The sequence below is a fragment of the Thermobia domestica genome, chromosome 2 (genome assembly GCF_964235325.1).
Source record: "Thermobia domestica chromosome 2, izTheDome1.hap1.1, whole genome shotgun sequence".
Classification (NCBI taxonomy): Eukaryota; Metazoa; Arthropoda; class Insecta; order Zygentoma; family Lepismatidae; genus Thermobia; species Thermobia domestica.
This window is the reverse complement of record NC_137455.1, coordinates 158,906,765-158,930,278: the sequence shown is the minus strand read 5'-3', so window position 1 is coordinate 158,930,278 and position 23,514 is coordinate 158,906,765. Positions and strand designations below refer to the sequence as shown.

The 23,514-nt window shown below is 36.4% G+C and overlaps 1 protein-coding gene across 2 annotated transcripts in view; it reads right to left on the bottom strand.

Annotated features, from left to right (window-relative positions):
• pr (6-pyruvoyl tetrahydrobiopterin synthase purple) overlaps window positions 1-23,407 on the bottom strand; it is a 28,648-nt gene extending 5,241 nt beyond the window's left edge. The window contains exons 1-3 of one of the 2 annotated variants that reach the window (XM_081747529.1): window positions 23,157-23,407; window positions 5,753-5,917; window positions 801-880 (exon numbers count right to left, since the gene is read on the bottom strand). In XM_081747529.1, the coding sequence (XP_081603655.1) occupies window positions 801-880; window positions 5,753-5,817 (145 nt within the window). In that variant the 5' untranslated portion in view covers window positions 5,818-5,917; window positions 23,157-23,407. Of the gene's footprint in view, window positions 1-800; window positions 881-5,752; window positions 5,918-8,181; window positions 8,706-23,156 lie in introns of those variants that run through there. The other variant, XM_081747533.1, reaches the window with a different exon arrangement.
• Between the last annotated feature and the right edge of the window lie 107 nt (window positions 23,408-23,514).

Here is a 23,514-nt window from a genome sequence, read left to right as displayed (position 1 = left end):
CAAACACCTGTTTATTCCATTCTTCTACCTCGCCCTCCCCCTTCCTTTGTCGTCCTACTCAGTGCAGTCTTTCTCTGTGTGTTTCTACATCACACATCAACCAATTGGAAATCACTGCCATACAACGTAATTTTTGACACCAATAATATACTCAATTAAATCATTAAATAACTGCAAGAGAATAAAATTTTATTTTGCACATTCTCTATCAAATGAACGAAATTCCAATTCTGTTGTCAGTAATTTGCTTACGAATTCATAATAATAACAATAGTAGAAATAATTTAATTGAGAATTTCAAACACGCATGTAAAAATACAATGTTAATAATAAATTCACTTGCGTGACTTCAAAGAGTTGATTAACATCTTTACTTAGGATCTTGATTGACCTTTTATTCACAACGATTAGAGTTGAAAACAGTAGCTTACTCCTTCATATCGTTTCGTAATACAGCTTTAGAACATTCAATATTAACTTCCATTAATTCAAGATTTCTTATATTTGCATGCAAACTAATTTTTATGTGTAGTTACATTAAGCTTGGTTGCACACAAAAACAACCTCATGCAAATATGACAAATTAATTCTAGCACTGAATTAACAAAACTCTATACTGAACATTTTAGTGAAGTTGCATCAAACTTATTTAATTACTTTTTCAGCTTTAATCATCACGAACGGATTAGCACAGATCCCGAAATACACAGGTTTCGTGATTCTCTCAAGAAGTCAGGCTGAGTTAATTACTTAATTATATTGTGCCTAATACGATCTGTATCTAACACGATGTTACTTACCAACATAATTATGACCGTGGCCATGTAGATTATTGCATTTCCCATATATTTCCTTATTTTCTTCTTCGGTTAAGTCAGGGCTGAAAAAAAATGAAAATACTATGGAATAGGCATACAAAGTATTATCAGTTTCTAAATAAACTACTGTGAAACCATTTGTTTCCATAATGTTTGAAGATCTACTAACGGAAACCCTCGTGTATACAAAAACAAAACTCCAGAGACCATGTGATAATTTGCTAACCGATTAATCCACCATCTCTATGGATTCAATTTTCCACAAAATTGCGAGTCCAACTCAAGTTTGGCCACTATAAGTGACAATGTTAGTTTTATGTCAGTCAGTCAATGTGGAACAAGTCATAAGAAATTATTATTATTATTATTATTATTATTATTATTATTATTATTATTATTATTATGTTTGTCTTACAAATAGAGGATAACAGGAAAAATCAAGGATAGACATTGGAAAGAATATGGCATGTTTTACGGAGTGGTGCCACGAAAGAAAGTGGATGTGGGAGACCCTCATAGGGAAGATGCAAAATACAGGTTAACTGGACAACATCAGTTTAATATGGCAAAAGCTAGTTATACAAAACTACTTACACAGGGTTGCAAATTCATCACAGTACGGTTTGGAGAGAAGAGAATCTTAACTTCTCCATATTTAAGATTAACATCAACAGTTTTTTCCTCTATATTACGAGTATTAAAAATGTCTCCGACTACTTAGGGTATCTGAATTTTTTGCTCTCTTTTTAACATACTAGGTTCCCGAACAGAGACATCTTAACCGAGGTATGTAATAATTACTATTGTTCCACGTCCAATCGCAATTTTAAGGTTACCAGGAGTAACTGAGTTTGACGCTTATTCAGCATTGTTTTTCTAAGGACTGGAAAGTAGTAAACGATTACAAAACATCTGAATGGATCACGGCAGTTCGGATTCCACTTTAAATTGTAGGCTGTCTCATAGTCTCGGTGCTGGAAAGGGACGATAACGCCCATTTTTTAAAAAGCGTTTCTCATATAATACAATAAGGTTACTTGAAATGAAATGAAATCTTTTGAGTTTAACGTCCCACAGTTATGTCCTTTAGGCTAAGGGAGACGATGATGAAAGCAAGTGAATGTTGATGGAAGAATTGGTGGAATGAGAAAGTGGGAGGAAACAGGAGCACCCTAGAAAATCCACGGACACGATGTTATCCACCACAATCGTACTTGGCGGGGATCGAACCAGGGACACCACGCACCAGAGGTAAGCGCTCTACCACTGAGCCACCGTGCCCCCTAATAAAGTTACTGTAATAAATATAAACAATCGAGGAATTTTGGTGGTGAAGGAGCAAAGTGTTCTCTTATTTAATTTTAGAAATCTGTCAACCATAAGCGTACTACGATTCCTTTTGTGCTTGAACAAACTAGTACTTATATTAATGAACACCTGTAATGGTTGAACTCTTTATGTAGTCAGGAAGTATAAAGTAAATAGTGTATGGCTACTACACAAGAAGAGGGCCGGTTAACGTAGTAGTATGCACACTGGCACGGTGAGCTGGATACCCGGTTCTGATTCTCGACTACCCGCATTTTTCCCCCTCTGAATTTTCACGTTAAGTACAATTTCCTGTAACTGGAAGAAATTTCCTATTTAAACTACAGGGATGTGTATACTTCGGTCGCTTTACTCATATACAGTTGCTGTCCGATGCCGACATATCGTAGGTAGTAGATGTCACCAAACTCAAAACGGGGCTTATATATAGCAGGCTGGAGGAAAGGCGATGAGAGTGATATTTTTTCCTGTTGCCACATTTTTTCGGGCTCTTTCTAGAATTCTTAAGAATTTAAACCAGTAATAGTTATATATGAATTTAGCACACTGAGCACACAGCTGTGAAACTGCTAGTATGTAGCAGCGTTCTTAGGTTCTGCTTCTTGCGTAGCACATTGTGAAATATATTTAAGTTTGAACAGCGATTTACAATTTTGTATAGCATTCTCGGTAGCGAAGGATTATATTAAATTATTATTTTACTATTATAAAGTATTAACTTTGTCCTTCTACATATTGTCCAAGAAGGTTTCTATACGGAACTTTTTATTAACTACTGAATCCGTAATGACTCTAAGAAACAAAACAAATGGAACTGTGGTCCCCCAGGAAGTGAATCTTCATAATTATGACAAAAACAAGATAATATGATTTCACACAATATTACCCACATATTAAATTTTTTCTCTTCGTATTTCCATATTTGACACCGACCACTTCGTTCCAATCACAATGGCTTTCGCGCAAGGTTTATTTCCATCCCCTATTCATTACAGGTTTTTCTCAAATATTCTAACATTTTATTAATTTTCTTTTCAGATGGGCGCCCTAATAATACAATCAAATTGGTGCCTATATCCACATGTTTGAGCCTCAAATTATAGTCACTGGTATAAAAAGTATATGCAGAAGAGTAATGTCCGATTTAGAAATTTCACCCCTCAGCATAGAATAAAGCTATATAGTAAGCAATTCTAGTAGTTCAACGGAATTAAATATTATTATCTAATTTATTCATCTTTCGTACGACCAACTTCTCAAATGGTTTCTTTTTCTTCTTGTTCACCTCAACAATAGGTTGGTGGACAACATGGAAATTTTTAAAAAAAATTTCTCGTTTGGGAGAGCCTGTTTTATACTTTGGTACGGCCTCTTCTTCGTAACTGCATCCAGATATTCTATCCTTGGTCTTCCTCTTCCTGGTTTTCCTTCTGGCTTTCCCTCTATCAGCACGGTGATCCAACCGGAGTACCGAATAAGGTGGCCAAGCATGCTGTTTCTTCTTTTTCCTATTATCTTCATGATCTGTCGTCCTTCATTGGCTTCCTTTAGTAAGTCTTCATTCCTTTTCCTTTCGGTCCATGATATGCGAAGCATTCTTCGCCACCACCACATTTCAAATGCTTCTAGCTTGGATATTTCAGCTTTTCTCAATGTCCATGTCCCTGATCCGTAAAGCGCTACGCTCCATACCAGTGTCTTAATAAATCGTTTACGAACGTCCAGCGACACATTTCTTGATGTTAGTAGTCCTCTTTTCCTATTGAATGCTTGTTTAGCCTGCGCTATTCTGGAACTTACGTCTTTTTCACTTCTTCCGTCCGAGGATATTAGACTTCCTAAATAGGGGAACGTCTTAACGTCTTCGATTTTCTCTCCATCTAGCCATACGTTTGCCTCTTCCTGTCCTGCTCTTGTGCATTTTATAATCTTTCTATATGCTGTTTCTGTATTGCCTTTGACTATATTTTCCTCAATTTCTTTGCACAAATTGTTTATCCAGTTTTCTCTGACCTTCTTTACTTCTCTGTTTATGTGATTCCTGCACTTTCTGTATTCCTCTTCTTTGTTTGTTATCTTGAACTGTCTTCTTTGCTCCATCATTTCCAATATTTCTGCTGTTATCCAGGGTTTATATTGGATTCTCGTTTCTCTTCCTATGTGATTGTCGGCAGCTTTTGTAATCCCTGCTTTCATGGCTTCTTATTTCGAGTCAATATCATCATCTGCTAAAGCTGCCTTAGACGTCTCTTTGTCTGTCGCATTTGCAAATTCCCTTTTCATGTTTTCATCTCTTCTTACCTTGATTGTGTTCCATATTTTGTTTCGAGCTATCACTTTTTTCCTCTTTAGTCCGAGTTCGCTCTTCATCAAAACTAAATTATGATCTGAGTCAACGTCTGCTCCTGGGTAACTCTTACTGTTCTTCACTTGATTTCTAAATGCTTGTCGGACCAGTATATAGTCTATTTGGTATATTTCTTTGTCTACTGGTCTTTTCCATCTTCTTAGTAGTTGTTCGAAGAGAGAGTTTGTTACAGTTAGATTATAGCTTTTGCAGAACTCAACTAATCGTGCACCTCTCGCATTTCTTTTTCCTAGGCCGAAATTCCCAGTTACATTCTCTTCTTTGCCTTGGCCCACTACTGCGTTCCAGTCACCCATGACGATTAAATTGTCCCGGTCTTCAAGTTTCATCAATACTTCTATTTGCTCATAGGTTTCTTCTACTTCCTCATCTGTATAGCTTGATGTAGGCATATATACTTGGATTATTGTCATATTCCTCGGTTCGGTTGCTATCTTCAACATTACTATCCTTTCATTGTATCTCCAGCTGCTTATAACTTTCTGTTCTATCTTCTTATTCAAGACAAAACCAACTCCTGCTGTACCGTTTACAGCTCCGTTTACGCTCCACATGTTTCCTCCATCAGACCACCTAATTTCACTGATTCCCAATATATCTAACTTCATGCGTTCCATTTCTTTCTTCAGGTTTTCCAGTTTTCCAAACACTTTAAATTTTCATATGAACATGTCAAATGTGAGTAAATTAGATTATAATATTTAATAATGTTCCTTATGTTTTAAAAGAAATTACATATATTTGAACTTCCAGGTAAATTGGAAATTTGAACTTTATAACGAACTGGATAGTACCAAGTGCCAATTTTGAAATTACTGGTAACAGTTTGAATTTTCATATAGCATAGGCTAGTCGTCCTATTAATTAAGATGTTAACAGGACAGTTAATCTGCTTTGCCAGATGGAAATTCACATCATTACCAGTAATTTCGTATACGTAACTTAATTTTGTAAAAATAAGTACCTGGTCTAGTTTGCCTTGCTACTATCAAATGTATCATAATTTGCTCTTAACCATCAAAAACTTAAAAATCAGAACTACTGGCACATAAAGCTGCGGATAGTAACATCAGGAAACCAGGCGCCAGACTATTTCCAGTCGCCTAGTGATCCAGCGACCGGGGTTTTTCGGAGCCCTGTCACTTTTCATCTTTTTCCTTTAACTTAACATTACAGTAAATTTACTTTATCCCCTTACAACAGGTATAATTAACTCAAATAAACCTACTACTCCTACCTGTGCAATCGATGACATGCACTAAATATTTCTTTTCTTGTTAAATAAGCAATTGATTGGGACATTTTGGTGATGCGCTTCACGAACTGTCCGTAATGAATATTCAGTATCAGTCTTGAGTATTTCGGTGACTCCAAAAATAACGCTGGAAAAATGTTCTAGAACCTATAAACAAAAAGTAACATGAAATAGTTTTATAAGAATAAATCGAGATAGTATAAAGAAGCAATTCAGTGAATTAACAATTAGCTTATATATGCAACACAGGTAGATAATTTTAATATTTAATATACATATAATGAATAGTTGCTTCTTAAAATAAGAATAAAAGAAAGTAATGTAGTCTTCTTTCGATTAAGACAAAACCAGAATAATCCACTGAATTAATATATTAACCCGGCAACGGTCGACACGTGAGCGCAGCGCTCACTCTGGCATGTTTTCGTTTCAAATCCGCCCTAGTGGGGTCACAGACTTGAGGCGCCATCTAGCTGTCTCTTGATATGTCTTGTGTATCCTTTTCATTCTCTTTCATTGGAGTAGCACTGGCCTTATAAAAGTGACAATGCGTAATTTGTGAGCACCACGCTCACCTGTCGACCGACGGCATGAGTGATTTTTCTGAGATCAGGGACAATAACAAGGAGCAGATTCAGCTATGGCTTGCTAAATAAAGAAACAAACTGTACGATATGGTGCCTCTGAAGTGCCAATCTGTAGGAAACACACTGTCAGCATCTGCTGGAAGTGTAATGGGTGACATCAAGACAGTGATGAGACATGGAAAAGAACTGTGTCTTATTGAAATACCTACTATAGTACCAAGAGACATAAGTAGAGTGTTTACACTAAGATATTTATATCTTTAATTTCATTAAATATTTTCCAACTCAAAATATATATAGTATGAACATATGAAGAGCATATACTGAAAACTCGCTATAATTATATAAATACTTTGCATGAGCACTATCATAGTGCAAGTCATTGCTCACTACCGCGTAACTTTTTATGTTCCCATTAAATTACACTACACATGTAAATATGATATCTGTGAATTGTGCCAATGATAACTTTGGATTTCATCTGGCAAAACAACAGACCAGTTCTCGGCAAAATCGAAATGCAATACCATGGCTGTTTCAAGAAGTGCATCCCTTTTTATTTCCGCTATGCTTTCTTTCTGGATTTTTCAAATATAGCTATGAGCTATTCCTTTTGAAAACCAATACTTTACATGCTTTAAAAATCTATTTAGGTTCCCAGTTTCTTTCACAAAATCTCCGCTATCCCACAGTGCATACGTGATTTCGTCAGTATCTTGTACGTCTAAACTTTGTTCCGAAATTGCATTTAGTCCTGTCGGTAGGATCGTCACAGAGACACAAAGAGTACGGATATCTTGCAGTAGGTTCTTCTGTATTATTATTTTATATTTATTTAATAGTTTTATTTATAATAATGGTGTAGGAATGTAGTTACCACATGTACTACGTATTTTCATTTGGGGCGTTAATTTGACCATTTCTTAAATTTTGTTCTTTTTTGGTGGAATTTTGTACAAGGTTTGATATTTAAGTTATGATACTTTCTACACCGTCTTTTATAAGCGCAAGAAGAAAAAGTAAAAGAAAAAGAGGAAGAAGAAGTGTAAGAGAAAGGCCTGATAATTCTCTAATTGCTGGGAGATATTATGTCAGATAAATGGTATCTAAGGACTGCGTCGTCTGATAAATTATTGTTGTGTGGTCGAAACAATCTGATGAAACATGAGTGGTCTCACAAACAATGAGATTTTGCAGAACTTACTTTAGAGGAACAGGAATAACATTGAATGCGGATATGGGAGTGACAAGTTTCAAACTCGTGTACACAAAAGATGAAGAGTTCACTTATTGTATAAATTTTGCAATATATATCAAAGTTCGCAAAAATAGCAATTTGTTAGGAATAATTGATAATAAAGTTATATTTCTTGCAAGTATAAGCGAGATCTAATGTTTATGAAATTTATGTACAGTACTCACTTGTTAATACAATGATGGAGCCCTTGTACCTAAATGGGAAATCATTAAGAAAATATTGCGTGAAAATATTGATTATGGTCCTAGCAGTACGTTTCAAACAAGAATTACAGAACAATGTTCGAAGAAACAAGAAAAAAGTCCAGGGTTCAAAATGACCCCGCCCCCTCCCTCAAATGTAATAACGTAGAAAAAATCCCAAATGAATCTAAAGGTTAATTGAGTGGGTCATAAAACGTTTAACCCTTCTTACTTTTTCACCGTTTTCATATACAGAAATATCTTTTTGATTCGGACTTTGTCTAGAACAATCTTTACTATCATCTATGCAATATGACAATGCAGTCTCGAGGTAAGTGGTCGGTAAAGGGTGTTCTTGGTACGGATCTGGCGTTGCCCACATACCTTTTTCTTTTTTCACATTTCGTGACTTGTCTATTAGATACTTCGTCGTAGATGTGATGCGTTTACTTAAGCTTTCAGGCACAATACTGAGAAGTCGCACTTTTTCACGATAGGGTGATTTCTCTATTGCACAAGTGATGTTGGAAAACCACATTTCACAATTAATGCAACGAACTTCCTGAGGAGCACGGTAAACTCACACCGAAAGCTTCTTGTAAGTTTCCAGACACTGCCGTTGAAAACGCGTTTTCTAGTTCTGATTTCCGTTTTACGTATGTGACTCTTCTTTCTTCCTTCACTTGCCATGGTTTATTCACGGGCGAGACTTAGTATCAAGTACACTTATGCTACTATTTAAAGTATCAATCACTGCACTACTTGGGACGTAGATTGGATCTGAAGTCACTGAATCGTCACCTACAGTAATTTGATCTCTAATAATAATTGCAGTTTGGTTCAACCAAAGCAACTGATTTCCCGATCTGAGCATTGTAATAAATAAAACAATTCTTGCACACGCTATCAGCACTGTTTTCTTGTACCACCACCGCTATCACCACTTGTGATCCAAAATAATTTTGTACTGACCGCAAGATCACCACAACAGTAAAATTTTTCTTGTTACTTCTGTAATTATATTACTTTCTTGTGTATTCTTCGATAATCACTGCACTTAACTCTCTTTGTATTATTGCGAAGACATATTTGCAATGCTAACTAACTTTTATATACGTTAGATAGTAGTATATGTATTGTGAAACACGAACAAGACGATGAAATGACATACACAATGGTGCAACATCATAGACATACAACACTTCACACAATGCAATATATCTCCAACGCAGTCTAAATGTTAAATGTGAGCTATTCCAGAACGTTTGATGTTCTGCAGAACACTTGCATCATACCTAGGTATGTGTTGCGCAATACTATGCAACAACTCCAGCATTGTGGTTGCATACATTGCAGGCGTCAATGCTATGCGTGGTTGCATACCCATCCCCTGTGCGACACAATAGTTCAAAAACTTGTGAAAAATCTAATACACAAATATACCCATTTCTGTTTTCATGATTCACATGAAAGGTCGTTCAGATACATTTTCAGATTTTTTAAGAATGGCCATTTGGAGAAAATCGGTACTAATTTCAGGCGAAAATGGCGTTTCGTCATATTTTCACTCACATTTTCTCCCCCATGTGCCGTTGTAGATGGGAAACAAAATTATATATACGGATCCCAGAAGGAGTATTATATTGTGTCACAATAATACGCTTCTCTTATTCTTTCATACGGAAAATAAATTTCGAAATTACTGCATTTTACTTTTTTTTCTGTTTTCCGCTATTTACAAATTACCTTTGTTGGACTGTAATTCGTGCTTTTTATATCAGAAATGTTCTCTGAGCACTTTTAAATAAAAAAAAGAATCATTCAATTATCACAAGTAGTTATTGAACTACGTGTCATTCAAAATTTTGCTCATTCACTTTCTTATTAAAAATAGTGATTTTCGTCCGTATTTCATTAGTCCATAACTCGAAGACAAATTTTTTTCTGGGAAAATCCTCTTTGCACGTTTCATATCCCCAACAGAGCTACCAAATATGTATATTTTTAAAAAAATCGGAAATGGTCACCTGGCACCCCCTGTCTGAATGGAGACGGAATGGGCAAAAATAATTTCTAACTGATCATCGCCCAGGCCAAACTGCTAACAGCAGAAACTTGAAATTTGGACGGTATATAGGGCCTGTGACGTAAGGGTGAATACGAAATGCTTTGGAAATTTGACGTAGAAAGGGGAGACGCAATTATTATAAAATATCAATATCTCGGATTCCATTAATATTAGAGGCATACAAGTTGGTTAAATTTCATACAAGGGAAGTGGTGGCTCAATGGCAGAGTGCTCACCCTTAGTTTGATCTTAGCTCGCGAGAAATGGGATTTGTGGTGGGCAAACATCGCGTACGTATGGTTTCTCGAGGTTCTGCCGTCTCCTCCCATTTTCTTCATGCCACCATTTCGTTTATCATCATAATCGTCTTCCTCAGAATCGGTGCACAATCGTGTTTTTTTCTTTCATTCATTTTCATAAAGATTTCTTGTAAGAATTCCAGTTCAGAAGAACTCTATATAGAAGACTCAGGATGAATGTGAAATACTACCTGGAATAATACGTTTGAGCATGTTAGTTCTTATACTTAAAAAAAAAAAAAAAAAAAACTCTTGATTATTATCGCAGTCTACACCACCACGCTGTAAAAACGTTTGTTTCACACTATACATGACCATCGTTTGTTCCATCTGCATTTTTCTCGCGACCCTGCCGTACCGTTGTATGACTCGTCAAGGTTATAAAACAGATAATGGTAAGGAATCATGTTATGGGTCCATTTAACACAAATTCTTATCAGTGTATTTTCATTACGCTTTTACGCGTTATTAGAATCGAGCTGAGTGTACTTTCTGCACCCAGTACGCTTCCATGTAAGTTTCAAATGGTTTCATTGTGAATTCAGGTCGGAAGACCACGTTCTGTTATCAAATTTGTAGAAACAAGACAAAGCCTTGTTACATTATTTTTGACTGATTATTGACTTGTTCAACATAAATTTGAATACCTTACACCAAATCAAGTCATCATTAATTTAGAATTTAATTATTCACAATATTTCTGCCAGTTCTGTAACCATGATCTCGTGCTTTGATTTATGTAAACCAAAATATTGACAAAGAGACTCCCGTTATTGTATACCAGCCGCTTGTTATGTAAAAAACAGCATCATTATTCTGAAAAAACACTTGCCAATATACACTCATGTCCAAAATGATTGTCGCATATCTATACTGTCTTCTTGTAAGAATATAATTTGATAATGATTTAGCAGGGTACTTTTAATACTGTTACTATGTGTATAATCGAGAAATGTATATTTGTGGTAAATTTCATAGGAAAACAATTATAAATACGAAAATTAGAATAAGTAAAATAAAATGTTGCTAAATGGATAAGAAAGTTTTATTTTCGTTTTATTGTTCTTATTTGCTGCTCTTTTGACATGAAAATTGCCACATACGTGTCTTTGCCGATTATACACATACTAACATCGTAAGAAATACCGAACGAATTCGTTATCAAATTATATTTCTACAACAACGTATTTATAGACATGCGACAATAATTTTTGAGATGAGTGTACGTTCTAACCTTACGATTTATTTTGTAAATAAATTATATGTACTAAATTCATTCTAAACAATATATAATAAATTGTTCTTTGATATAATTTTCAGTTCAGTGTCCCTTTCAGCAGCGAGACTATATGAGACGTGGACCTACAGCTTAACATGGGATCCAAACCACATGAGCTCCCGCCAGGAATAGAACCCGGCTCTCCCACGCCAAAGGCGCGTACGCACGCTAACCGCTTATCCACGAGGGAGCTCCTATAAATTGTTCTATGGTGACGGTTAATTTCATATTCTAGTCAAATCATTCTTAATTACTGTACTAGTTAGTGAATAAGCAGGCAATCAAGAAAAATATAAACGCGAAAAAAAAATAGTGTGGTTGATGTATAAAAGTTCCGTAAAGATTTCATTAGAACAAGAAATTAACGGTCAGTATAAAATAATTATGCACATTTTCTAAAGTAAAAGTACTAAAAAGTTACACTGAATTTAGTACAAAAACAGTCCATGAAGAACAATCGTAATCCCTAGACAGTGAACAAACAAATCGTAAGGTGTAGAATTGACACAACCGAGTACTATTTTTTCTTCTACATGACAGTTAAACAACAGGATGCATCATTGGTGATATTCTGGCTTTCATACAACATAGCACGAGATCGTGGCCAGAGATGCCAAAATATTATTCTTACAATACTTTATTGGCAAAGTATGGTATAAGTGAAGTAAAGTACAAAGAATTACCAGTCTTTATTGGTAAATTCTAAACCAATAAAGAATGAATTGAGTGCAATATAAAGGTTTAAATCCAATAACATGTATCTAATAGCATCAATTGTGCTCGGATCACAATAAGAAACGATTTGACATTTAGAGGAACACGTGTTGCACTATTGCCACGTCGTGAGTATTCTGTTGAGGGAAAGGTCGTTCTCCTTCCACATCAGTTGTCAAACGTTTCTGAATATGATGTTACAAGGCGGCAACATTGTAATGTTGTTGTCCCTTCCTACAGAAATCCTCCACTTGTAACTACCTCTACGTCTATGATTGACCTCTATGTCGGTGACTTTAATAACCCTGTGAAGTAGCTTCCTTTCCCAACACAAATTTCCATATGGTTCTGTACTGTAGATTAGTTTCTAATTTTGATCCGAACATAATAACTACAGACATGTTCAAATTATTAGACTCAACATTCAGTTTCTGAATATTTTACTGTTCTGACAATATTACGTCAGAAAACGCGTTTGAACTTGGTCCAAATTACTGTGCTGTAACTGTTGTAATTTCGTGTGGTCATGGCACATGTTTTTCAATATCAATAAAACAAACGCGTACGTGATATTCAAATATAAATGCCATACAGTGTGTATATCTAAATTGGAAACAAAAAATGAAATGAAACACTTACAAGAAAATGATCTCTCACACAAAGATTAATATTTCGTATGAAATCAGTTATTCTTTATTAAGTCTTTTATCCTTTGTGGCATGCTATATACGAATTTAGCACATATTGACTTCAATTCAGCATCAAGATACCACAAATTGTTGATGTCCTCGATCAATTGATCTTTGGTTGTAATATGCTTCTTCTTTAGTTTTTCCTTCATAAAGCTCCAAGAGTTTTCAATCGGGTTCGTAACAGGACTATTTCTCGGCCACGGAAGAACACTAATTTCGTTGTTCTCGAAGAATTTTGTCACAGTTTTGCCCCGGTGGCATAGGGCTTCATCATGCATAAAGATAAAATGTGCGTCATCAAACCAGACTGCAGTTTGTAGGTATTGGTCATGCTTCATTGTTCCCTCTTTTATAATACAATTTCCCAGGCCCGAAGACAGACATCACCGCCAGACCATGACTGAAGTAGGATGCTTCACAGTTTGTTGAAGACATTCCAACTTGAATTCCTTCTCAGGTCGACAAGTAATCTTCTCTGCAACTGAGTAGTAAGAAGTTGTCTGTTGACCAAGTTCAAGAGATGATGATATCTAAGTTTTACGTCCCACAGTTATGCCGGTTAGGCTAAAGGAGACTAAAAGAGGATAGAGAAAGTACATCTTTTTGTACATAACTTAACAAATGAACGTAAGTTCATCCGAAAAGTCGAAATTTGCGAATTTTTTTTCGAGCACTTCCGGTTCGAACTTTAAAATTCTGTTTTCACGGTTGGTAAGACATAGTTACTTGCTTTCCGAAAAACATTTGTATCGCTTCTGTGTGCAACCATTTCGTCGCAAAAAAAAAAAAAAAAAAAAAATCCAGAAATTGTAAAACTTTCAAAAATCGCCATTTTCTCGTAAACACCTTATTTTGAAATTCTGAAATTTTGCCAGATAGTTCAACTTTACATGAATAATAAACACATCAAATACCATTCTCGACCAATGCTTCATGAATTAACTACAGAATTTTGAAGTTAGCGAGGTTTCGTTAACTTTGATGTCACAGTTGGCAACATTGGAAACAATAAAAATACAAAGATTTGATGATGTTTATGGCTCACATTCATTAAATGAAAAATAAAATGTTTTCCTGGCTGCTTTTTATTATTTTGATCAAAAAGGCTCTCTGAAATAGTATAATGAGCCTCCCCCTACTCCTCAGTTTTCTTAAACAGAAGTAAACTGAGGTCGGAATTACAATTACGAAACACAGATTTTTAGTTTTCTGAAATTACGATTATGAAACACAAATTTTAAGTTAACTTGAAACGGACATCCAATAAATTCTGATGATCTATAGAAAGCCTGAACTACTACCTCGGTGACGGTTTGGAATGCTCCAGACAAAGTCTCAATTAAGTGCGATGTCATTACACTGATCGGAAATGGAAAGAAAGTTAAAAAATCGAAACGTTTTCTTACGCGTTCCATCAAAGAAATTTACGGACTTCAGAACAATCCCAGAATAAGAATGGGTCGCTCGAAATTTTATAGTATTCGACCAAAGTGGGTCAGACCGCAACCTGCAAAGGAAGTGTGTGTGTATTTTGCAAACTTTAAGTTAGCTGCTACTGCGTTGCTACAAATCAAAGGTGAAGACTGTATTGAAGCTGTCACGAGTGACCTATTTTCTTTACTAGTATGATCCATAGAAAATGACGGCTGTCTTCTTCAAGAATGTGGTGAATGTCCTGAAGCGGAAGGAATAAGTGTGGATTCTTTAATTATTGATCCTGATGAAAATGAAAGTGTTACGTATGCCGTATGGGAAAACAATGATCTCGTTAAAAAACTGTTTTCGTATCGTACGTTGCTGGTTTAACTGTAAGTATTGTAATTCATGACTACAAAAAGAAAATCCAAAGAGAGTTAATTGCTACCGAAAAGCATCGTATAAAATTTGAAGATACAAATTCTATTTTACTTCATTCGGACTTCGTTGAAAACTGGACTATTACTCTGCAAAGTGAAATTCAGAGTTATCACAGGAAAAACGAGCAAATTTAGGGCAGTGGTATATTATTATGAAACAACTCAGTGGCGGATCTAAAAGGTAAAATCTGGGGGAGAAGGAGGGGCAACAAGGTCTCAGACTATGATAGGTATACCATGAGTTTACTATAAACTTTTAAAATATATAAATAATAGCTTAAATTATTTCAGAGAGCCTTTTTGATCAAAATAATAAAAAAAAAAACATTAGAGAAAAACTTTTGTTCGTTATTTAATGAATATGAACCGCAAACATCATCAAATTGTTGCACTTTTATTGTTTGCAGACGCCAACTGTGATATCAAATTTAACGGAACTCCGCCAACTTCGAAAGGCTGTAGTTAATTCATGAAGCATTAGTCGAGAATGGTATTTGGTGTGTTTGCTATTCATGTAAAGTTGAACCATCTGGCAAAATTTCAGAATTTGAAAATATGTTGTTTTCGAGAAAATAGCACTCAAAAATGGCGATTTTTTGAAAATTTACGATTTCTCGAATTTTTTGCGAAGAAACGGTTGCACACAAAAGTGATACTTTTTTTTTTTTTTTTTTTTTTTTTTTTTTTTTTTTTTGGAAAGTGGGTAACTAGGTCTTACAAACCGTGAAAACAGAATTTTAAAATTCGAACCGGAAGTGATCGAAAAAAAATCGCGAACTTCGATTTTTCAGATAAACTTACGTTCATTTGTTAAGTTATGTACAAAAAGATATGCATGCGAAAATCAAATTATAATACAATATAAGTTTATTTATATCCTAATGCACATACCACAACAAGAATTATAGCTCTACCTGTCTCCATGCCTGAATGGTGGGGCTCCGAATTTGACCATTTTCCATGTCTTCTATAATTCATAAATTGTACTCCCCATCTTTGATGGCCCATTACTTGGCGAGATTTTTTTTCGACAACAAAAAAAAAATATGGGTCTCAACAACACAAAAAAAATATGTTTAGTTGCTATAAAAAAGTTTTAACAATATGAGATGGTGATGGCTTTTTCTTTTTTTGGCCTAAGTTCAAATGGAAGGCCCCAAGACAAACTATTAAACAGTTACCCTCTCGAAATGAGTATTCACTCAACAAAATATTCTCATAAAGTAGGAGTAGAAAGTGAAACGCTAGACCTCGATGATGAGGTGACAAGATTTAATATAATGTAGTATACACATTAAGGGGCAAGCCCGCTACCCCCCCCCCCCCCCGCCCCCAACACAAAGTAAATAATATTATACGGCAGGGTTCTAGATTACTAGTCCACATCCATTGAGTTGAGTTGATTTTAGTTTAGCGTCCCTTTCAGCAGCGAGGCTATATGAGACGTGGACCTACTGATTAACGTGGAATCCGAACCACATGAGCTCCCGCCGGGATCCACATCCATTGAATTGTAATAAAGTATAACCTGGCTACTAACAAGCCTTCACTAGTTATCGCTCGTTCGGCATCATAATGTGAATTGAAAATAATAAAAGTTTTACGCCCCACGCTTATGTCGGCTAGGCTAAAGGAGACGGTGATAATGAGAAATGAAGGAATGAAGAAAGTGAGAAGAATCCCGAGATAACCCACGCACATGGTATTTGTCCACCACAATGTTCACTTAGTGTGAGCTGAAATTGAACCTGGACCCCATGCACTAGAGGTGAACGCTCTACCACTGAGCCACCACGGCTTCATCATGTGATATAGAAAGGAACCAACATGGCTACTAACCCATCTTCATTTATGTGCGGACAAGCACTCTAGAACTTCCCCTTTTAAACTATTTATACTCAACAATTTAAAAATGGCAACATAGCACATAGAGATTAACATGCATTAGACTCAAAATAGATAAAGGTAAACGAAGAAGGACTGTATTAAATATTATTTTCCACCTGTGTAGTATTTCTGCATAGTGTACAACACCTACACAAGCCAAGCGTACTAGTGTGAAACCATAAGAAGTTCTATAGGGACTCGTATGACTGTGAAACATCACATTAAGGTATTTGTAAGTACAACATAAAAACCAGTAGTGTAGCGTTAAGTTTCGCAATGGGTAGACAGTATATATGGTATATATATATATATATATATATATATATATATATATATAGGGCCGGACCCAGGATTCTCTAAGAGGGTGCACCAATAAGTACGAGTACATTTGAATGAAATTTGAGTTTTTTAAATTCCATTAGGCGTCTGTGATGTGAATAAGGAATTACTTTGGAAATTCTAAGTGTCTGCTCTCAATGAATTCTTTTCTTCAACCTTCAGAAATTTATTCAAACTATTGTTTTTTGCAAAACTCACTCCTAACTTCTCACTTTAGGTAGTGTATATTTACAACGAAGAAGGGGGGGGAAGCACATACACCTTTGCACCCTCCCTAAATCCAGCCCTGTGTATATATATATATATATATATATATATATATAGAGAGAGAGAGAGAGAGAGAGAGAGAGAGAGAGAGAGTTCAATGTCCCACGATTATGCTCCGAGACTAAAGCAAATGGTGATGACTTGGATGATAGTGTTGGAGTGACAAAAGTGGGAAGGAACAGGAGAGAATCTCGAGAAAACCTACAGACACAGTGTTTGTCCCGTATAAAACCAACTTGGTGGGATTTGGAATCTAACCAGGGACACTACGCATCAGAAGTGACTGCTCTGCCACTGAGCTACCGGGGCTTCTCTTTAAATACTTTTACAAAAATATCCATTTACATCATCCCATAATAGTAAGTTAGACTTTTCGGTTTAACACTACCATTTTATTTATTTATTGTAAAATTATTTGCAGTTTAAAAATTTCTCATCAATAATAAAATCGTCTTACATCTCTTGTAACCTGAAATCCACATATTTATATTCCACATATATCCAAATATATGAAAATTGTCAATTATATAATCTATTATTCAGGGCCGCGATTGCTCAGTGGTAGAGCGTTCACCTCTGTTGTATGGGGTCCCTGGGGTCCGGTTCGCGCCAAGTGAACTTTGTGGTGGACAAATACCGTGTGTGGGGTTTCCTTGGGGTTCTGCCGTCTCCTCCCATTTTTCAATCCACCATTTCATTCATTTCTCATCATCGTTTCCTTTAGCCCAGCCGACATAATCGAAGGAAGTAAAACTCAAAGATTTCATTTCATTTTTAATATCTTATTAGAAAGAGCAGACACATGGTGCAAAATATCGCATCGATATGCAGAACATAATAAAATTGTGAGCTTGAGGTTTTTACTTCCTGATGAAAACCTCTGGGTAAATAAAATTATAGCAGCTCTGTATTAATTATTTCCGAAAGGAACGTTTTCAATGTAATAATTTTTACATTTTCATATATATATATATATATATATATATATATATATATATATACTATATGATCAAAAGTATTCGAACACCCCCAAAAACATAAGTTTTTCATATTAGGTGCATTGTGCTGCCACCTACTGCCATGTACTCATTATCAGCGACCTCAGTAGTCATTAGACATCGTGAGAAAGCAAAATGGGGCACTCCGCGGAACTCAAGGACTTCGAACATGGTCAGGTGATTGGGTGTCACTTGTGTTAGAAGTCTGTACGCGAGATTTTCACACTCCTAAACATCCCTAGGTCCACTGTGTTTGATGTGATAGTGAAGTGGAAACGTGAAGGAACACTTACAGCACAAAAGCGTACAGGACGACCTCGTCTGTTGACTGACAGAGACCGCCGACCGTTGAAGAGGATCGTAAAGTGTAATAGGCAGACATCTATCCAGACCATCACACAAGAATTCCAAACTGCATCAGGATCTACTCCAAGTACTATGACAGTTAGGCGTGAGGTGGGAAAACTTGGATTTCATGGTCGAGCGGCTGCTCATAAGCCATACATCACGCAGGTAAATGCCAAACGACGCCCTGCTTGGTGTAAGGAGCGTAAACATTGGACGACTGAACAGTGGATAAACGTTGTGTGGAGTGACGAATCACGGTACACAATGTGGCGATCCGATGGCAGGGTATGGGTATGGCGAATGCCCGGTGAACGTCATCTGTCAGCGTGTGTAGTGCCAACAATAAAATTCGGAGGTGGTGGTGTTATGGTGCGGTCGTGTTTTTCTTGGAGGGGCTTTCACCCCTTGTTGTTTTGCGTGGCACTCTCACAGCGCAGGCCTACATTGATGTTTTAAGCACCTTCTTGCTTCCCACTGTTGAAGAGCAATTCGGGGATGGCGATTGCATCTTTCAACACGATCGAGCACTTTCTCATACTGCACGGCCTGTGGCGGAGTGGTTACACGACCCTAACATCCCTGTAATGGACTAGCCTGCACAGAGTGCTGACTTGAATCCTATAGAACACCTTTGGGATGTTTTGGAACGCCGACTTCGTGCCAGACCTCACCGACCTACTCGATATCTCTCCTTAGTTCAGCACTCCGTGAAGAATTGGCTGCCATTTCCCAAGAAACCTTCCAGCGCCTGATTGAAAGTATGCCTGCTAGAGTGGAAGCTCTCATCAAGGCTAAGTGTGGGCCAACACCATATTGAATTCCAGCAGTACCGATGGAGGTCGCCACAAACTTGTAGTCATTTTCAGCCAGGTGTCCGGATACTTTTGATCACACAGTGTATATATATGTGTGTGAAACTCCTAACAAAATATCGTTAAAAATTTATTTTCGCAAGGTTGCACTACTATTTATAATATACGGAAAAGTAATTTCGATAAACACATTTCTCAACGATTAAATTAAACTGTATATCGCTATAAATTTATTCTGACAAATCTCGCGACAAATACTAAATACATTAAATTGAATTAATAATTTACTTTTATGTATATATTATATTCCTATTGGTATTGCATGATTGCTGATTAAAAAAGTAAACTCATAAATTGGCTATTTTTAAAGTTAACACTAATTTTTATATGTGTGTTTAGACATGTCATTTAATAGCAACTGGTGCAGTAAATCTATTTCCAATCATTCGATTTGCACATAATAAATAACTTAGACACACCCAAATACAAATTTACCTAACGATTTTAAAAGAAACAACAAAATATCAGACTACAAAACCCCTCGCCCTCACTTTTGCCTTTCCCAGTGTTGATACACTCTGGTATTGCGATTAAACAGAAGCTGAACCTAGATCGCGAAAGATTTATAGAATTACTGTATCCATAAAACTTTCTTCAGGTAGTTATTAATTAAGGTTTTTGTCTCCTTCTATTTGTTAATAATTTTCCTTGAAATATGATTGAATATCTAAAAGGAAGAATGAAAAATATACTGGATTTAAAATGGTATCATTGCGCTAAGTATGGTATCACTGCTGCTGAGACGTTTTCTCCGATGCCTCTTTACCAGGTTTGTTTCAGCCGCGTTGAGACATAATTCTTGTTGTCTCTGTGCACCCTGTTTAACGGAGATAGAAATTCTCTTCCCCAGTTTAGAAAAATAAAATAATTTAGAAATTTAATTCTACTACTATTGTTATTAACCAAGCTATCGTTGACCCTATTATTTTTACATTTTTCTTCAACGTGAAATGTATATGAGTTATTTTTCTTAAGGAAATTCTAAAGCTTTTTTTTTTTTTAATACATTTGAAAGGGTAGACAGTGTCTCAATGTCTCATAGCACTCTACGCTACTGATAGAAACGATAAACTAAACGACCTTTCTGTCGCAACGTAGTCCAACGTTTTAAGGATTAGATTACTTTTGTTAATTGTTCAGTTTCGGTTAACCCAACTAACTTACATCTTACTCTACGACAGGGTTGCCAACTTAAGAAAAAAATCGGAACGGAACAATCCGTGTTGTAGCCCCCTTCCCCGGAGACGACTACACGTACGGTGAGTCATTGAAAACAATGTAAATAATCATGAATGCGGCATCTTATTTTTTATTTTCCCACCCATTGCTCTACACTAGGTATAAGCAATATATGGAACAAATTCACACCAAAACAACTACAATTTCATTAATATAAACAAAGCTTTGAGAGAAAACTATATATAATTTTTTTTAACACAAATGAGTGCATAACATGGTTAAGTAATTACTGAAAAAAAGTATTACTAAAATTAAGTCTTATTCTTTGGCTATCATCATATAAAAAATTCAAACTAAAAAACTGTAATTTATTTAACATAAACAAAACGCAAATTTGTTAAAATTGATTCTATACATAAAGCTGTGCGCGTACAAGATTAAGTTATTCATGTGTAAAATTGGCTCAGTAAATATTAAATAACTTTGAAAATCGATAAATCGGGACGGCATGCGTCCCGACGAGTGCCCGGTCGGAACGGTTGGCAATCTTGCTCTAAGATCCGTAACGATTATGCTGTAAGACAGGAAGACATTTAGTAACATAACTTTTTTTTCTTTCCGCGCGTATCACCATCAATTATATGCCAGCTTCCTACATACACAGCCCCTACCTGCGCTCACTCGGTCAGACGGCACCCGTGCTTTTCTGAGCCCACGAAGCACGTATTGGTCTTTACTTTTTGGCATTAGCTTTCATTGCATATGTCCGGACGCTTTATTTATATACAAATCGTAATATAATTCTAATTTATAACAATTATTTCTAGTGAACCCTTAACTTTATCTGTGCTAAGTGCGGTATTGTCATTTCTGGTTCACCCGAGCAGACGGTTCTACCAAATAGAAAATTTATAGGAAAAATACTGCGAAATATTTTTCGTGAACGAATGAGAGTGAATGTAAGTATATACTGTCAGTGCACAGCATATTGAAATGAATTTTGAGTGATAGTGAAAGTATTGTATGTGTGTGATCTTCCACTATCCTCGTTTATGCATATACCCCTCGCTGACCCACCCTCTTGCTTCCCTTCGGGCCCTCCTGCTGGGGAAGGCGCTTGAAGACAGCTCTCCCATATAAGTTAGCAGCTAGCTTAGTTCCTTTCTGTACCAAACTATATAGTTGGAAAATGTTTAGTAAGGGCGGCCAACATTAACGAAAACAGAATACAATGTGCCCAGCGGGACTCTAACCCGTCTTCGCTCGCTAACACTCGCTCGGCAATACTGCCTGAATTAAATGATAAATACTAGCCTTTAATCAACATAGTATTGCCGAGCAAGCGTGAGCGAGTGAGAGCCCTGCAGCGCAAGTTAATTTTGGCATTTGTGCCGTATCGCCGGACCACACTGAAAACTGAAAAAAAAAAGCACCAAAATATATTGCATTTGGTTATATTTTGTTGGATTACATTAAGTTACGTTACATTAGGCGTGCAGTATTACTTTAATACGGATCCATATTATAAGTATTAGTAGGAGCAGGAGTAAGACTAGTAGGAGGAACGAGTTAGAAGCCCGGCAGGGGTTGGTTGGGCTCTGTTCTCGATATGAAATAGGCAAATTAAAGACTTGCCAATTTTTTTTCTGTACATTTTACAATTTATGGATCCGTATAGTAAAACAAGTGTACCTCTCCCCGAAATAGTCCATCCGCCTTTACATACAGTGCCGCTAACATCAAAAACAATCAAGGCGGCGCGGTGGCTCAGTGGTAGAGCGTTCACCTCCGGTGCTTGGGGTTCCGGGTTCAATCCCAGCTCGCGCCGTGTGGGCTTTGTGGTGGACAAATACCGTGTGCGTGGGTTTTTTCGGGGTTCTCCCGATTCCTCCCTCTTTCTTCATACCACCATTTCATTCATTTGTCATCATCACCATCTCCTTTAGCCTAACCGGCATAAGCGTGGGACGTAAAACTTAAAATCAACAAATGGAAACCACTTTCTTAACTTTTACTGTTCCCCTTACCTGCCTTGTACTCATTCTTCCTCACAAACTTAAATTCTCCAATCGACCCGGTAAATTTCCTAAAATTGGTCTGGTGATAGGGCAGTTAACTTTTTAATTTTTGTCTTTATTACAACTAAATGGGAAGGGGGACCTGTGTTCTAGAAACTTGCCCTCCTGTTCTGACCGGTTGGATGACATTCGTGTTTTACTGGCCACCTACCCAATATTGATCCGTATTTTGCACGTTTTTGCGATGTCCATACTATTTATACTGAGACCCCCTAAAGTAAATCTGCAAGTTGTAATGGAGCTCCTCAATTAGTGCATGCTCTGTTAAAAATACAAAGGTGAAAATTTGTTAAAATTTGATAGAACCATCTGCCCGAGTAATGCCGTCATTTCACCCAGGGTAAATATTTTGGAGGACATCAGAAATATTAGTGAAAGAACCACATCTCAAGCAGTGCGCTTGTAAATTTTCATTCTGCATCGTACTAGAATCTAACAATACACCCTTACTGGTATTAGAACTTCATTGAATTTACTCCTCACCTGAATTCAACAAGTGATATGAACCCACGTGTTGCTTCACTTCTCTAAATATGTAAATTAGAATTACAGTATATTACATTCATGCAAATAATACGTATTATTTTTTTTTTCTGATTATACAATGTATGTCGTTTCAATTTCACCTCTCGTGATTTTCCTTTAATCAAATTTCTATTCAGTCGTGCCTCAGTTGACTTTCATGACATAACTTTGAAGAAACATACTTCAACAGTGCTGCCAGGTCGGTACATTAACCATAGTCTCCCTCAAGGAAACAAAATTTCTCATTTTCTAACACCCGCAACAACTTCATAGAAGCAAATTGCAATAGGATACACTTCACTATCACTAGGAACCT